This window comes from Syzygium oleosum, unplaced genomic scaffold, assembly GCF_021117445.2.
Source record: "Syzygium oleosum isolate NSW1041296 unplaced genomic scaffold, Sole_v2.1 Sole_v2.18, whole genome shotgun sequence".
NCBI classification, from domain to species: Eukaryota; Viridiplantae; Streptophyta; class Magnoliopsida; order Myrtales; family Myrtaceae; genus Syzygium; species Syzygium oleosum.
The window spans coordinates 6,198,526-6,217,329 of record NW_026607502.1 but is presented as its reverse complement, the minus strand read 5'-3'; the positions used below and the strand labels follow the sequence as shown (position 1 = coordinate 6,217,329).

At 44.7% G+C, this 18,804-nt stretch overlaps 1 protein-coding gene across 1 annotated transcript; it reads left to right on the top strand.

The window, feature by feature from the left end:
- Positions 1 to 3,030: 3,030 nt before the first annotated feature.
- LOC115668171 (uncharacterized) lies at positions 3,031 to 11,974 on the top strand. The gene is made up of 4 exons (XM_056319827.1): positions 3,031 to 3,261; positions 4,349 to 4,522; positions 4,694 to 4,973; positions 11,451 to 11,974. The coding sequence occupies exons 1-4, from the start codon at positions 3,031 to 3,033 to the stop codon at positions 11,972 to 11,974; spliced, it is 1,209 nt and encodes a 402-aa protein (XP_056175802.1).
- Positions 11,975 to 18,804: the final 6,830 nt, after the last annotated feature.

Here is an 18,804-nt window from a genome sequence, read left to right as displayed (position 1 = left end):
AGACTATGCCTGAGGTAGTGAACTTGGAAGAGGATGATCAGGCCAAGAAAACATCCAGAGTAAAGGATGAAGAAGAAGCCAAAAGATTGGCCAAAATCAAAGAATGCCTAGCAAGTCAAGGATATGAACTCCAAAGGTTCGACAAATTCTCACCATATGCAAAAGTGGTTGTTCCAGAGAATTACAAGGAACCGGAATTTGTGAGCAAGTATGATGGCACTGGCTATCCCAAAAACCATCTGAAGTATTATCTGTGACATTCTGAAATCCGACCCACTTGGGATTTATGAAATGAATAGTTTATAGATGTGCTTATAGTTAGATCTCGCCCGGAATTGATCACTTCAGGAATACTAACCGTTGGGGAAAGGCTAATTAGGGATTTAAATTCGCACGACCAAAGAACTCGATCGTGAACCGACTTTCGACCATGAAAATTGTCGAGGTGACATTTTGAGCCACTGTAGGCCGATCCAAGGATAGCCAGGGATCCGTTCGCCACTATCATATTAGTGGATCGCGGGTGATTCCGCTGGACCACGAAATGAATTGACGAATGACCCTAAACCTATACCAAACGATCGTGCCCGTCGGATCTAGTGATCGATCCTCGCGATTAAGTGACAATCGAGGTCGGCATGACCCGAGTAAACTTGTACGTGGCATGATTCAGTATCGGCCACGGGTCAAATGTGCGAATTTCCCCAAAAGCCACTCGTTAGTATGAGATACGCGCAAGTTACGTTGCTTAGAACTTAGTCATTAATTAGAGATCAAGTTGAGCATTGGAAATTCAGAAAGTCACGGCGAATCATTTGGACAATGTTGTCATTTGCCCGGGTAACCTCGGTTTTATCCGAATCCTTCAGAAAAATTTAATTTAGACGAGAAATGGAAAAATGACCATTTTACCCTTGGAGATTTGTTAAGGCCAATGTAATTTGGGAAGGGCATTTTGGTAATTTCGCCCTAACTTTAGAATTAGAGATTTTTAGACTATTTTGCCCTCGAACTTTTTGAGAAATTCTCAAATTGCCCATGGATATTTTGGAAAAGATTCGATCCGGACCGTCGATCTCAAGATAAGATCGAATCTAGGCCGTCGATTGGAATTGTGAGAGAAGGGCATGATGGTCAATTGGCCCCCAATAATTGACCTTAGATTATTTAAGCCAATTTTCCTTCTCTCTCTCCTCATACTCTCTCTCTCTCATTCGGCTCTCTCTCCCTCACCCTCACCGAACCGACCGCCCCTCCCCCTTGCCGCGCCGCCGCTCGCCGGCCACCGTCCACCGTGCCACCACCGTCCTATCACCGAACCGCACCACCACCTTCACGCCGTCCATCTCTCTCTCCCCCTCCCGTGGCCATGAGTGAACCGCGGCCAAGGACGCCGCTCACCGCGGCCCGCCATCCAGCCAACCGCCGCCGTAGCTGAGCTGCTCGCCGCCGCCGTGTGCCGCCGTAAGCCGCCAATCGGCCGCTTCCCGTTCCCACTCTAGCTAAGCTAGTCTAGAGTTCGGGTAAGTCACGCCCTAAACTCTATTTAGGACTTCGGGTATCAACGAACGAATTAGAATTTAATCGGGTTAATTAGGGGCCGTTTAGGGGTTAAATTAGTGGATCGGTTTGAGGATTGATATGTGCTGATTTGAGGTTCAAATTGTGACGTTTCGAGGCTGAATTGACGCCGAATTATGCTGGAAATTGGGACTCGTAATGACAAGTATTTGGCTCGATTTAAGGGCAAATGGTGTCAGTTTGGTGCACGGTACGGTGGCTAGAATGTGATGTTTGTTATGGCTTGAAATGAGTGTGGAAATGCTGAAATTGTGTTCATTATGTGGCTGTATTTGTGAGCCCGTGAGCGGCCTGGTATGTTTGTTGTACCGTGACTTGATTGTTTGAAATGTGCTTCGTTATGTGCACGCTTGGGCCGAATTGAAATTGACTGTCAATTGGCCGTGTTGGGTGTTTATTGAGCTTGAGAAATGTGTGGTTTGATGCGTGCACGGGCCAAGTGTGATTGACCAATATGTTGGCATGTGGGCGTTGAGTGTGTGAACGAATGAGAAAGCGAGTGTGGTGTTATACGTGTGATAACGGAAATCCCTGAGGTGGTATCATTACGCGGGGAATTGGTCCGTCCTGAGGCGGTACGACTACGCGGGACGATGCCCGGTATTACCGGAGGACGGCCAACTTGAGGTGGTACTATTACGCGAGTTGTGTCGTAGGTGGTGGGTGTTGAGCTTGAGGCGGTACCACTACGCGGCCAAGATACACGACTTGAGGCGGTACCATTACGCGGGCCCTGAAGTGTTGTTATGAGTTAGTCGCAGTGGACTTGAGGCGGTACCTTTACGCGGGTCACTGGCGAATTGTGTGGAAATAATGTGATGAGGCAGGAATGAGTGCGTGAAATGAAATTAGAACGTGTATGTGATTGGAAATTATACTACTGTGGCTAACGTGCAGGTTGCACGTAGAAAAGGCCCAGGTAAGTATAAATTGTGTGCCTGCGATGTGATGGCTGAGTGTGATTGTGATTGTGATTGTGATTGTCTGGAGGTACGTGATAGCCTAGGTGGGGTTTAGGGTGTGTGCTTACTGAGATGTATTCTCATGGTTGTTTCAACCAAAAATTTCAGATCCCCGGCCTGAGCAATGCATCTCCCACCGTCGCCACCTGAGCGTTTTGGAGTACCGATGCACATCGACCACAGTGTTATAGAGTATCCTATGGATGGTAATATAGCCTGGGTTAAGCATACTATAGTAGTTTGGGTAGATATAGGGTTACCCCTTTAGCAGGCCCATACCTATACCGCTTGGTTCTTTCGGGACGGGGTAGATGAGTTTGGCCCAGTCCGGGGTTTTGATGTCCCCTTCGACAAAGTTGGAGATTGGGATCCGTCAGCCATACCCCCTCCCGACGGCGAGATGACGAGCTTAGAGACTAGCCTGGCATAGTCCGGACTTCAGCCTGCGCCTGCAGCACCTGAGCCTTCGGGGGCCGAGTATGATCCGATGGACGTGGACCTCGAGGTAATTCCCGAGGAGGAACCAGAAGACGATGACCGTGAGGATGAACCTGAGGAAGCACCGGAAGAAGAGCCTGAGGATGAGCCTGAAGATGAACCGGAGCTCGAACCCGCGGGCGCGCCAAAGTATGAACCAGAGAACGTTCCTTGGTACGATCCTGAGTATGTACCAGAGGATGAGTCAGATGAGGAGCCAGTTGAGGAAGAGCGGGTTGAGGTTCCAGCAGAGTCGGGCAATATAAACAACCCGATCGAGATTGAGGCCAAGCCGGAGTCCTCAGAGGAGCAGACGGTTCAGGGAGAGTCAGACTCGAGTGCCGAAGAATCAGATTCTGAGTGGATGCCAAGCAGAGGGCGTAGGGGTTAGTGTAGGGGTTGGGAATAGGCTTTTTGAAGTGTACCATTTTTGGTGATAGGGTACCCAGGCTATCGATCCTTTTTGACGTCGAGTGGTATATAGTGTAGGAGTTCGGTGTGCTTGTATATATTGTGGTTTGTAAGTTATGGATATTATATAAGTTTGAATCGATAATGGATGTGTTTATTCTCCCTGTTTACCCCAATTCTTATTGTCCGGGTATTGATTGTGGCTTTCGCCGATGGGTATAAATCTCTGATAAGTTGAATTAGGTCGGCGACACCCTGGGACGTCGCATTAGTCGACCAGAGAAGTATGTTGCGTGCTCGATGGGGTTCGGGGCGTGACATCACTTGTTGATTTGGTATCAGAGCGACGACAGCTCGATCTAAGCTGGTCAAAGTCTGGAGTGATAAGGAGCAGAGACCCTGGGGTAGTAATTTAGGGAGACCTTAGCGAGTCGTAGGGCGGAATAAGCTATATGTGCCTCCAGATTGTTTGTTGTGATTGTTGGGTGAATTGAGTGTTATAACGATTGAAATGCAGGTGCGTCTGGACCTGAGGTAAGTGCACAGACCCTATTGATTGTGGCCTTGTGCTGTAATGATTAATTACCTACTGAGTGAATTATTGCGTTAATTCACTGCCTAGGACTAGACTGGCTAGTTGGCCTAGGTTTCTAATTCCTGAGTTGAATTATAGCAGGTAGTCGAGTGGTAGAAATCGTGAAAATGAGTTCGCAAGGTAGAGGAACTAGGGTCCATCTAGCTCGCGAGCCCAAGCTCGACCTGCAGAAGATCCTAGAATGGAGGCGGTCATGAGGACCCTAGAACAGATCGGTAATTTGATAGGACAGCAGACTTAGGAACGAGCTGCCACGATTGCCCAAGCTGCCGAGGCCACTGTGGCCGCTGCTGCCAATAATAATAATGGAAATCAAGGGCAGGGGCAGGTGAATGCGTATAGGCGAATGCACCAACTAGTGGAGCAGTTTCTGAAATTAAAGCCTCCTAAGTTTAATGGTAGAGGCAATCTTAATGGTGCATCGCTGTGGGTGGAAGAATTAGAAAAGGCTTTTGAAGTATTGGGGTGTACAGACGAGGAGAAAGTGACATTAGCGGTATATCAATTGCAAGGAAATGCAAATGATTGGTGGAAAGCCACCAGAGGAATGATATTCCCGGCTGGCACAGCCCAGACTTGGGCGATGTTTATAGAAGCCTTTAATGGCAAATATTTTTCTGAGAGTGCCTGGGAACAAAAATTATCTGAGTTTATGAGGTTGCGTCAGAGGCAGAGGACAGTAGATCAGTACGAGGCCGAATTTGCTCGGTTGTCTAAGTTTGCCTCGAAGATGGTTGAGGACTCGTTAGATAGGGCTCGAAGGTTCCGAGATGGCTTGAAACCAGACCTTCGCAGCCAAATGATTTCATTGAATTTAAGAGGGTATAATGAGATTTATGACAGGGCCCAAGCGATTGAGCGAGACTTGGCGGATAGGGCCGCCGCTTCTGGGTCGAGGTTTGCCCAGGGTAGAGACAACCGTCAGTTAGGGAAGAGGCCAATGACGGGTAATCGACGTTTTGTCCCTCCTGCTAAAAGGAATATAGGGAAGCCGGCCCGTAATCAGAATGGTCCATGTCGGGTGTGTGGGGAAAGGCATGGAAATGGACCTTGTCCAACCAAGGGCGGTGCATGTTTTGGATGTGGTGGATTTGATCATCACATAAGATTTTGCCCCAGCCTCAGGCAGAATAGATCGCTTGCGTTGCCGCCACCCCGGAATGGGAACCAGACTGGAGTGGCCTAGATAGCTAATCAGAATAGGCCACAGGCGCAAGGACGGGTGTACGCCATGGCCAGAAGAGAGATTGAGAATGCGCCAGGGGTTGTCACAGGTACGGTTTCTCTGTGCGACCATGTTGCGTATGCTTTATTTGACCCTGGGGCGTCACATTCCTTTATATCTAAGCAATTTGTTGAGTTGATTGGTATAGAACCACAGTTGCTTGATGTTGTGTTATGCATGACAACTCCCTTGAATGATAAGATGCTAGTTTCGTTGGGGTATCCGAATTGTAAGATTGTGATTGGTGATAGGGAGGAAATGATTGATTTAGCGGTTCTAGCCATGTACGATTTTGATGTGATAGTGGGTATGGACTGACTGTCTAAGCAGAGGGCCGTAATGGATTGTAATAGCAGGGTGATTTAATTTAATCCCGTTGGATATCCGGAATTCAAGTTTGTGGGAAATCGAGGAAGACCCTCGATTCCATGGATTTCGTCGCTAGAAATGACTAAGTTATTGAATGAAGGGTATCAAGGATTTCTAGCGGCTGTAGTTGATTCGACGGCTGAGGAGCCGAGGCTAGAGGATATAGCCGTGGTGTGCGATTATCCCGATGTTTTCCCTCAGGAATTGCCGGGATTGCCACCATAAAGAGAAGTAGAGTTTGTAATCGAGTTGGCACCTGGAACTGAGCCAATCTCGAAGGCACTTTATAGAATGTCGTTGTCAGAGTTAAAGGAGTTAAAGGTGCAAATGCAAGAATTATTAGACAAAGGATTCATTCGTCCGAGTGCGTCTCCATGGGGAGCGCCAGTTTTATTTGTAAGAAAGAAGGATGGATCGTTGAGGTTATGTATTGATTACAAGCAGCTAAATCAGGTGACGATAAAAAATAAATATCCCCTGCCGAGAATTGATGATTTGTTTGATCAGTTATAAGGGTTTTCGGTGTTTTCTAAAATTGATTTGAGAACGGGGTATCATCAATTGAGGATTAGGAAGGAGGATATACCGAATATGGCATTTAGGACGAGATATGGACATTATGAATTTACGGTAATGCCATTCGGATTGACGAATGCCCCTGCTGCCTTTATGGATTTAATGAATCGGGTGTTTAAGGAGTTCTTAGATCAATTTGTGATCGTTTTATAGACGACATATTGGTGTACTCGAAGAGCCTAGAGGAGCATGAGTTTCACTTGAGTAAGGTGTTGCAGACTTTAAGAGAGAACGCACTTATGCTAAGTTTAGCAAGTGCGAGTTCTGGCTCTGGCTTAATCGAGTAGCATTTCTCGGACATGTGATCTCTGGGGAAGGAATCTCAGTGGATCCATCGAAGATTGAGGCGGTAATAAAGTGGCCGAGACCGACGATGGTAACAGAGGTTCGAAGCTTTCTGGGTTTAGCAAGATATTACCGACGCTTTGTGGAAGGATTTTCGGCAATAGCAACACCGTTGACACATTTGTTGAAAAAGGAAACGAGGTTTGAATGGACCGACAAATGTGAAAGGAGTTTTTAGGAATTGAAACATAGATTGACAACGACACCGGTGTTGACTATTCCATCAGGACCCGGAGGATACGAAATTTATAGTGATGCGTCATTGAAAGGATTGGGGTGTGTACTCATGCAAAATGGACAAGTAGTGGCCTACGCGTCAAGGCAGTTAAGACCGCATGAGTTGAACTATCCGACACATGATTTGAAATTAGTCGCAATAGTATTCGCCCTGAAGATTTGGCGACATTATCTATGCGGAGAGAAATTTCAGATTTATACCGACCATCTGAACCTCAAATATTTATTTTCTCAAAAGGAACTTAATATGAGACAGCATCGGTAGATGGAGTTGTTGAAGGATTATGATTGCGATATTTTATATCATCCCGGGAAGGCCAACCGGGTAGCCGATGCATTGAGCCGGAAGTCAAGCATCGCATATTTGATGGTTAAGGAATGGACCTTGTTGGAGAAAGTACGAGATTCGGAGTTTAGATTTGAAGTAAGTCAAGTCTCGAGTTTGCTAGCCACGCTAAGGATTGAACCGGAGATCCAAGCTAAGATTAAGACTTTGCAGTCTACGGATCAAGAAATCCAAAGGATTCTGGAGATGGATGAGACCAAGAGAAAGCCGAACTTTCAGATATCCGAGGACAGGATACTGAAGTTCCATGGACGATTATGTGTGTCTGACGATGCGGAACTTAAGGAAGAAATTTTATCGGAAGCGCATCGTAGAAGTTATAGTATCCACCCAGGTAGTACCAAAATGTATTAGAATTTGAGATAGTACTATTGGTGGAATGGTATGAAGGTAGACATAGCCAGACATGTGGCTAAGTGACTGACGTGCCAGCAAGTGAAGGCGCAACATTGTAAGCCTAGAAGGCTATTGCGACCTTTGGAAATCCCAGAATGGAAATGGGAACATATAACTATGGATTTTGTGACGGGATTACCAAGGAGCCAAAGAGGCCATGATACTATTTGAGTGATTGTTGACGGATTGACAAACTCAGCACACTTTTTGGCTGTGCGAAAGGACTTCGCATTAGATCGATATGCTGAGTTGTATGTGCAAAAGATAGTTCGTTTGCATGAGGTACCAGTGACGATTACTTCAGATCGTGATCCTAGATTCATCGCCAATTTTTGGAAAAGTCTGCAGATAGCATTAGGATCAAAGCTGCAGTTCAGTACAGCTTACCATCCACAAACGGATGGCCAGTCTGAAAGGACGATTCAGACTTTAGAGGATATGCTTAGGGCATGTGTATTGGATTTTCAGGGTAGGTAGGAAGAGCAATTGCCCTTAGCAGAATTCGCGTATAATAATAGTTTTCAGCAGAGCATCAGAATGGCGCCCTTTGAAGCGTTATATGGCAGGACTTGTAGGACGCCCGTGTGTTGGGACGAAGTAGGAGAAAGGAGTATAACCGGGCCAGAGTTAGTTCAACAGTCAGTTGAGGCTGTTAAGGTAATTCGTGCAAGGCTGAAAACAGCTCAAAGCCGTCAAAAGAGTTATATAGACAGAAGGCGAAGACCTTTGGAGTTCCAAGTAGGGGATCACGTATTTCTTAAGGTGTCGCCTATGAGAGGACTATCCAGATTCAGTAAGAAAGGGAAGTTGAGTCCGAGGTACATGGGACCTTTTGAGGTTTTAGAAAGGATTGGAGAATTAGCTTATCGCCTTGCACTTCCGCCAAATTTATCGCAAGTGCATAATGTGTTCCACGTATCGATGTTAAGGAAATATGAACCGGACCCAACTCACGTGTTGAATTATGAGGAGATAGAAGTCGATGACAGAGTGTCATATGTCGAGAGACCAGTAAGGATTGAAGATAGGAAAGAACGGGTTCTAAAGAATAAGACGATCCCGATGGTCAAGGTCGTTTGGGAACATCACGAGACAGAAGGCGCGATATGGGAAAGCGAAGAGCAAATGCAGCGTCAATACCCCCACTTGTTTGAATAGTTAGCGTGATTTGTAAATTTCAAGGACGAAATTTTTATAAGGGGGGAAGAGTTGTGACATTCTGAAATCCGACCCACTTGGGATTTATGAAATGAATATTTTATAGACGTGCTTGTAGTTAGATCTCGCCCGGAATTGATCACTTCGAGAATACTAATTGTTGGGGAAAGGCTAATTAGGGATTTAAATTCGCACGACCAAAGAACTCGATTGTGAACCGACTTTCGACCATGAAAATTGTCGAGGTGACATTTTGAGCCACTGTAGGCCGATCCAAGGATAGCCAGGGATCCGTTCGCCACTGTCATATTAGTGGATCGCGGGTGATTTCGCTGGACCACGAAATGAATTGACGAATGACCCTAAACCTATACCAAACGATCGTGCCCATCGGATCTAGTGATCAATCCTCGCGATTAAATGACAATTGAGGTCGGCACGACCCAAGTAAACTTGTACGTGGCATGATTCAGTATCGGCAATGGGTCAAATGTGCGAATTTCCCCAAAAGCCACCCGTTAGTATGAGATACGCGCAAGTTACGTTGTTTAGAACTTAGTCATTAATTAGAGACCAAGTTGGGCATTGGAAATTTAGAAAATCACGGCGGATCATTTGGACGATGTTGTCATTTGCCCGGGTAACCTCGGTTTTATCCGAATCCTTCAGAAAAATTTAATTTCGGCGAGAAATGGAAAATGACCATTTTACCCTTGGAGATTTGTTAAGGCCAATGTAATTTGGGAAGGGCATTTTGGTAATTTCGCCCTAGCCTTAGAATTAGAGATTTTTGGACAATTTTACCCTTGGACTTTTTAAGAAATTCCCAAATTGCCCTTGGATATTTTGGAAAAGATTCGATCCGGACCGTCGATCTCAAGATAAGATCGAATCTAGGCTGTCGATTGGAATTGTGAGAGCAGGGCATAATGGTCAATTGGCTCCCAATAATTGACCTTAGATTATTTAAGCCAATTTTCCCTCTCTCTCTCTCTCCTCTCTCTCTCTCTCTCTCTCCTCATACTCTCTCTCTCTCTCTCTCATTCGGCTCTCTCTCCCTCACCCTCACCGAACCGACCGCCCCTCTCCCTTGTCGCGCCGCCGCTCGCCGGCCACCGTCCGCCGTGCCACCGCCGTCCCATCACCGAACCGCACCACCACCCTCACACCGTCCATCTCTCTCTCCCCCTCCCCCTCCCGTGGCCGTGAGTGAACCACGGCCAAGGACGCCGCTCACCGCTGCCCACCGTCCAGCCAACCGCCACCGTCGCCGAGCCGCTCGCCGCCGCCATGTGCCGCCGTGAGCCACTGATCAGCCGCTCCCCCTTCCCACTCTAGCCGAGCTAGTCTAAAGTTCGGGTAAATCACGCCCTAAACTCTATTTAGGACTTCGGATATCGACGGACGAATTAGAATTTAATCGGGTTAATTAGGGGCCGTTTAGGGGTTATTAGGGGCTGTTTAGGGGTTAAATTAGTGGATCGGTTTGAGGATTGATATGGGCTGATTTGAGATTGAAATTGTGACGTTTCGAGGCTGAATTGACGCCGAATTGAATGCTGGAAATTGGGATTTGCAATGACGAGTATTTGGCTCGATTTAAAGGCAAATGGTGTCGGTTTGGTGCACGATACGGTGGCTGGAATGTGATGTTTGTTATGGCTTGAAATGAGTGTGGAAATGCTGAAATTGCGTTCATTATGTGGCTGTATTTGTGAGCCCGTGAGCGGCCTGGTATGTTTGTTGTACCGTGACTTGATTGTTTGAAATGTGCTTCGTTATGTGCATGCTTGGGCCGAATTGAAATTGACTGTCAATTGGCCGTGTTGGGTGTTTATTGAGCTTGAGAAATGTGTGGTTTGATGCATGCACGGGTCAAGTGTGATTGACCAATATGTTGGCATGTGGGTGTTGAGTGTGTGAACGAATGAGAAAGCGAGTGTGGTGTTATACGTGTGATAACGGAAATCCCTGAGGCGGTATCATTACAAGGGAATTGGTCCGTCCTGAGGCGGTACGACTGCGCGGGACGATGCCCGGTATTATCAGAGGACAGCCAACTTGAGGCGGTACCATTAAGCGAGTTGTGTCATAGGTGGTGGGTGTTGAGCCTGAGGCAGTACCACTACGCGGGCAAGATACACGGCCTGAGGCGGTACCATTACGCGGGCCCTGAAGTGTTGTTATGAGTTAGTCGCAGTGGACCTGAGGCAGTACCATTACGCGGGTCACTGGCGAATTGTGTGGAAATAATGTGATGAGGCAGGAATGAGTGCGTGGAATGAAATTAGAACGTGCATGTGATTGGAAATTAGACTACTGTGGCTAACGTGCAGGTTGCACGCAGGAAAGGCCCAGGTAAGTATAAATTGTGTGCCTGCGATGTGATGGTTGAGTGTGATTGTGATTGTGATTGTCTGGAGGTATGTGTTAGCCTAGGTGGGGTTTAGGGTGTGTGCTTACTGAGATGTATTCTCATGGTTGTTTCAACCAAAAATTTCAGAACCCCGGCTTGAGCAATGAATCTCCCACCGCCGCCACCTGAGCGTTTTGGAGTACCGATGCACACCGACCACAGTGTTATAGAGTGTCCTCTGGATGATAATATGGCCTGGGTTAAGCATACTACAGTAGTTTGGGCAGATGTAGGGTTACCCCTTTGGCAGGCCCATACCTATACCGCTTGGTTCTTTCGGGACGGGGTAGATAAGTTTGGCCCTGTCCGGGGTTTTGATGTCCCCTTTGATGGAGTTGGAGATTGGGATCCGTCAGCCATACCCCTTTCCGACGGCGAGATGACAAGCTTAGAGACTAGCCTGGCACAGTCCGAACTTCAGCCTGCGCCTGCAGCACCTGTGCCTTCGGGGGCTGAGCATGATCCGGAGCTGGAAGAGTCCCAAGCGGGGTACGATCCGATGGACGTGGACCTCGAGGTAATTCCCGAGGAGGAACCAGAAGACGATGACCCTGAGGACGAACCTAAGGAAGCATCGAAAGAAGAGCCTGAGGATGAGCCTGAAGAAGAATCGGAGCTCGAACCCGCGGGCGAGCCAGAGTATGAACCAGAGAATGTTCCTTGGTACGATCCTGAGTATGTACCAGAGGATGAGTCAGATGAGGAGCCAGTTGAGGAAGAGCGGGTCGAGGTTCTAGCAGAGTTGGGCGATATAAACAACCCGATCGAGATCAAGGTCGAGCCGGAGTCCTCAGAGGACCAGACGGTTCAGGGGGAGTCAGACTCGAGTGCCGAAGAATCAGACTCTGAGTGGACGCCAAGCAAAGGGCGTAGAGGCTAGTGTAGGGGTTGGGAATAGGCTTTTTGTAGTGTACCATTTTTGGTGATAGGGTACCCAGGCTATCGATCCTTTTTGACGTCGATGGTATATAGTGTAGGAGTTCGGTGTCCTTGTATATATTGTGGTTTGTAAGTTATGGATATTATATAAGTTTGAATCGATAATGGATGTGTTTATTCTCCCTGTTTACCCCAGTTCTTATTGTCCGGGTATTGATTGTGGCTTTCGCCGATGGGTATAAATCTCTGGTAAGTTGAATTGGGTCGGCGACACCCTGGGACGTCGCATTAGTCGACCAGAGAAGTATGTTGCGTGGTCGATGGGGTTCGGGGCGTGACATTATCTCCGCAAGATGGCGAGGTATTCAGATAACATGCCACTTCTTATTAGCACGTTTCAAGACAGTTTGAGAGGAGCGGCCCTCGCATGGTACCCAACTCTTGACATAGAAGACTTCACTGAATTGGACCATTTAGCGGGAGAATTTCTTCGCCAATACAAGTTTAACGTTGAGGTACTTCCAACTAGAGAAAATCTCGTCAGAATTGAGAAACGGAAGAATGAAGGGTTTAGAGCCTATGCCCAAAAATGGAAAGCTGTTGCCTCACAAGTAAAGCCTGCCGTAAGTGAAGACGAGATAAGCTTCATTACCAATTGAGTACTATGATAAGCTTCATGTGTCAGGCTGTCAAACATTTACCATGCTGGTAAAAGTTGGTGAGAGAATTGAATGGGGGTTGAAAGAGAAGAAAGCTCAAGAAGCAACAACACGGAGGCCTTACCCTGGGAGAAAAGACAGAGCTCATTCGCGAAGTGGCTATGATGTCTAGCCCAAATACTCATCAAACCCCATTTCCAAAGCTATCCAACATCGTTTGGAAAAACCCGAGGCTGTTCGAGCCAAAGAAAAGGCCATGAGGCAAGACACACCGTTGCCCCAACCTCTGTCAAAACTATTACCAATGCTTCTAGAAAGGCATTTGGTGGCCAAAGAGGTGCCAAGGGACAATCCTGCAAGATTTCCTTAGTATGAGGAATCGAAAGCTTGCACGTATCACATGAGAGAAAGGGGACATGACGTAGATAATTGTCCCACTTTAAAGTATAAGGTTCAACAACTCATTGATAAGAAGATATTGAACTTCCAGGAGCCTGAGTCAAACGTACATCAGAATCCTCTTCCTGAACTCAATACGGTAAACATGATTAGGAATGAGGAAACAATGATGGGATTTGATGACGAAGATGAATATGAAACCAAGATAAAAGCTTCTCGATTAGGGGATGCCCGCTTTCGTCAAGAAACACTCCTAAAAGGCGAAATTGTAGACAACTTGGGAGAGGATTCCGGAAAATATAACTTCCAAGTGAAGTATACCCCACCACCATGGGCATTCAAGAATGAAGTTATTGTGCCTGATGGGTGGGGTGGCATGGACGAAGTCCCAATCAACCAACTAAATCTCGAGGAGAAAGAAGATCGAAAAGAGAAAAAGAAGAAAAAGACTCGCCGAGGTGATAGGCGATTTGCCCGCAAAGCACAGAAACAAGATGAAGTTGTTGATTTCCTAGGTCAAGATAGTGTCCGGTACAATTACCGTGTCAAATATACACCTCCTCCGTGGGCGTTCAAGAATGAAATAATCACACCTGATGGCTGGGGTGAAATGGATGCTGACGAAGCCGATAGAAGCACGGTGTCCATGATCACACCATTTCTAATTAAACTTGATGAGGTGGATAAATATAAGGAGGAAGAAGGTCCTGTCGAACTAATCATTATTCAATTGCCAATTGATCAACTAAAGATCGAAGAAGAAGAGACACAGCCTGTGATTATCACTCTCCCTCCAAAAGAAAAGTTTGACACTAGGCATGTACCCTGGGATTACATTCCTAAGGAACTTGATGCTATAACCCGATTGGGGAGATGTTATGTCCCAAAAGAAGGTGAGCGTGAAAAGAAAGGAGTAAGTGAAGAAGATGTTAAGCAATTGTTTTTAGTCATGAAGACAAGCGAATTTGAGGTAATTAAATAGCTAAAAAAGATGCCAACACAGATTTCTCTGTTGGATCTTTTCAAGACCTCAGAAAGCCACAAAATTGTGCTTATAAAGCTTCTCAATAAAGTGCACGTCCCGGAGACAATTAATGAAGTGCAATTTGAGGACTTTGTTGGCGCTATTCTTATGAAAGATTAAATCACTTTATCTGATGAAGATTTCCCAATCGATGGGCGTTCCCATAATAAGGCCCTATATATTGCTGTCAAATGTCGGGGCAAGGAAGTATCACATGTGTTGATTGATAATGGTTCTGCACTTAATCTGTGTCTGCTAAGCACGCTACATCGCCTGGGGATTAGCGAGGAGCTCATTAGACCTTCTAAGGTAACTGTGCGCTCGTTCGATGGAATGAAAAAAGACGTTATTGGTGATATCGAGCTCGAGGTAAACATAGGCCTTGTACCTTTCCTGATTGATTTCCAAGCGGTGGATATTCCGAGGACTTTCAACCTGTTACTCGGAAGACCTTGGACTCATATGGCTGGTGCTATTCCTTCAAGTTTTCATCAGAAGGTTAGATTGGTCATTAATGGCAAGATGATCACTGTACATGGAGAAACGGATTTCATCACTTACAAGGAGAGTGCAATATCGTATGTCGAACCCGAAGTGAAAGAAGAACCGAGTTACCATTCCTTTGAAATGATTTCAATGGTATAAATCCCCGTCGGTAGCATCATAAGGTCCCCAGAACTCTCAACATCATCCATTATGTCTGGAAAGGTTCTATGCCAGTGTGGATTCACTCCCGGTAATGGTCTTGGGTTGAAATCCCAAGAAATCAAGGAACCTATCACTCCACTTGCTACGAAAATGAAACACAGAGTGGGTTATATTTCAGATAACTCTAAAGATCACCACGAAGGCCAAGGCTGAGGTCGAAAGAACCATGGAAGCTATGGAAGCCGAGGTGATCGTACCATTAACCCATCAGTATGGAAGGGTAAAGCTAAAGAGTTTCTCTATCATCATATTTATATCAAAGAAACCTTTCCTGGACCTTCCAAGCTGTTGCAAGAAAAAGATCTACATACAAAGGAAGAATCTATTCTACCTGGTTTATTCAAAGAAAACACCATCAACGTCATCATAACTGAAACAGAAGATACCTACGCACTGGAGTAAGAAGATTCTCTTAAACTTTTGCTACCAGTCTTTTCCATTACAGTTTGTTGTTTACAGTTTCTAGCTTCATATTGATTCTGTTTGCAATTTCAATTCAGTTGTAATTTCCATTCCTGTTGATATAGATATAATCACGTCTTTCAATTCAATAAAAGTGTTCAAATGCTTTGTTAAGGACGTATAGAAGCGAAACCAAACCTATGATGAACATCGTCCTCATTCGTGAGGCTTGAAACTTTAGGCTTCTATGTTGCTCCTCATTGCAAAAATGACTTTTAAGAGCAAGGAAGTCTGATGATATGAGGACTAGCTCTGTCTTTATATTCTTTCAAAATGGACTTCAAAATGAATTTCCAAAAGGTTTTTCATAAGACCACATGCATTGTTATACTTTGTATGCGATTACTAATCATGTTTGTTGCATGTCAGGCATGAGCATTCGCATATCCATAATAGGTTCTTATGTGGCCCGAATCTTTTCGAGGAGATCGCTTGTGATATCAAAGAAGATAACGAGGATGAAGAATGGGTCAGAAAGGAATGGATTCGTCATGAAGAATCAAAGCTACTTACATTAGAGAAGACAATCACCGTCAATTTAGGTGATAAAGAGAATCCCAAGGAAGTTAAGATTGGAGAAAGTCTTTCATTAACGGAAACAAAAAGAATCATTGAGTTACTCAAAGAATATCAAGATATATTCGCATGGTCCTACGCTGACATGCCGAGTCTCAATCCGAACATAGTTGAACATGCTTTGCCAATCGATCCAAGTATTCCTCCAAAGAAGCAGAAACTTAGGCGAACAAAGCCGGAATTGGCAAAGAAGATAGAAGAAGAAGTTATGAAATTGCTCAAAGTCGGTTTCATCAAAGTGGTACCATATCCAGAATGGGTTGCTAACATAGTATCTGTGATGAAGAAAGATGGTCGGGTACGGGTTTGCGTCGATTATCGTGACCTAAATAAAGCAAGCCCTAAAGATGACTTTCCACTTCCACATATTGATGTATTAGTGGATAATACCACTGGGTTCGAAACATTTTCATTCATGGATGGTTTTTCAAGATATAATCAAATCCTCATGAAGAAAGAGGATAAGGCGAAGGCATCCTTCATAACACCATGGGGCACATTCTATGACAAGGTGATGCCTTTCGGTTTAAAAAATGCTTGTGCCACATATCAAAGGGTAATTGTAACTTTGTTCCATGACATGATGCATAAAGAAATCGAAGTATATGTGGATGACATGATCGTAAAATCCAAATAAGGAGAACATCGTGTTGAAGTGCTTCGCAAGTTATTTGAAAGACTCGGAAAATACAAGTTGCAACTAAACCCCAATAAATGTGTATTTGAAGCAAAATCTGGCAAACTGCTAGGATTTGTGGTCAGTAGCAGGGGCATCGAAATAGATCCCTTAAAAATTAAGGCAATATACGACTTAAAAACTTCTTCTACGGTAAAAGAAGTGAGAAGTCTATTAGGGCGATTGAACTACATTGCTCGTTTCATTTACCAACTTTCTGAAACTGCTAAACATTTTTCAAATTGTTGAAGAAAAATGTCAAAGTAAAATGGGATGCAGAATGTCAACAAGCCTTTGATAAGATCAAAGAATATCTGGTATGCCCACTAGTGCTGGTACCCTCGATCCTTGGGATCCCACTGATCATGTACTTGACGATTCACCATGAATTGTTAGGAGTTGTTCTTGTCCAAGGAAGACTGAATGATGGTAAAGAACAAGCCATTTATTACTTGAGCAAGAAGTTCACAACATAAGAAATGAATTACCCAACAGTCAAAAAGACGTGCGTCGCATTGATTTGGGTGTTACACAGATTAAGGCAATACACCCTCCATCATCAAATTTTGCTAGTGACTGAGAATAATCCGATCAAGTACCTTCTTGAGAAATCCTCCTTGGTCGGGAAATTAGCAAAGTGGCAAGTCCCGTTATCAGAATTTGATATCAGAAGTTCACCACAAAAGTTAGTCAGAGGACGAGCAATAGCAAACATGTTGGTGGAAAATTTGTAGAATATCGCTAATCCTGAAGAATAACAACTTGATGATCATTTATTAACACCGGTCGACAATAAATGGACCATGCATTTTGATGGTATAACCAACTTATCTGGATCAGTACTGCAAGCTGTTGTTGCAATTCTGTCATCCCTACTGCAAGCTGGAGATGGTATGGATATAAAACCATTGAGAATTGATATTCTTGAACAGCCAGCTCATTGCATGGTGATCCAAGCAGAGTTTGACAACGAACCGTGGTTTCACGGCATCAAAAGGTATCTTCAATCTGGAGAATTTCCTGAAGGAAGCCAACCAGGCGACAGAAAATTTGTAAGGAAGATAGCCAACAAGTTCTTCCTCAATGGTCAAACCCTGTACAAGAAATCATTTGATTCAACTCTACTAAAATGTGTGGATACTACAGAAGCTGAACAGAACATGAAAGAAACTCATGAGGGCGAATGTGGACCGCACATGAACAGACATCTCCTAGCCCAAAAGATTATGAGGTTGGGATAGTATTGGATGACAATGAAAACAGATTCCATCCAACATATAAGGTGTTGTCATCAATGTCAAGTTTATGGAGACAGAATCAATGCACCACCAAATGAGCTGCATCAAATGTCTGAACCATGACCATTTTCAATGTGGGGCATCAATATGATTGGTCCAATCATCCCCAAGGCCTCAAATGGGCACCGGTTTATCTTGGTTGCAATTGATTATTTCACCAAATGGATTGAAACAAACTCCTACACGAATGTTACTACCAAGAATGTTGCGAGATTCATTAGACGGGACATCATTGCTAGGTATGGAGTTCCAGAAGCAATAATTACAGACAACGGTTCAAATCTAAACAATAAGAATATGGATGATTTGCTTGAACGCTTCCACATTCGACATTTAAACTCGTCTCCATATCGCCCACAAATGAATGGAGCAGTTGAAGCAGCAAATAAGAATATCAAGAAGATATTGGCCAAGATAGCTGAAAATTATCGTGACTGGCACGAAAGGTTGCCGTATGCTCTGATGGCATACCGAACTTCAATTCGAACGTCAACTGGAACAATTCCATTTTCCTTGGTCTATGAAATGGAAGCAGTGCTACCTGTTGAAGTAGAAATTCCTTCATTAAGGATATTATCCCAATTAAAGCTTTCAGAAGCTGAATGGATTCAACAGAGTTATGAACAACTCAACATGATTGATGAAAAGAGATTAAAGGCTATATGTCATGGGCGAGCCTATCAGAAAAGGATTGCCAAATCCTTTAACCGAAAAGTGAAACCAAGGTGTTTCAAGGCAGAGGATTTAGTAGTGAAGAAAGTCATTCCCAATAATTCAGATCCTCATGGGCAATTCACTCCGAACTATGAAGGTCCATACATTGTCAAGAAAGTCCTTCCTGGAGGAGAATTGATTCTTGTAGATATGGGTGGAACAGAATTGGCTTATCCTGTAAATGCAGATGCTGTCAAGATATTCTACCCATGAAATGAAGATGAACATTCCAAAAGAGGATTTCGGTCACTTTAGAACATGTGCATGTGCATATCACGCATATCATGCATTTCATAAACATGTTTACTTGTTTTG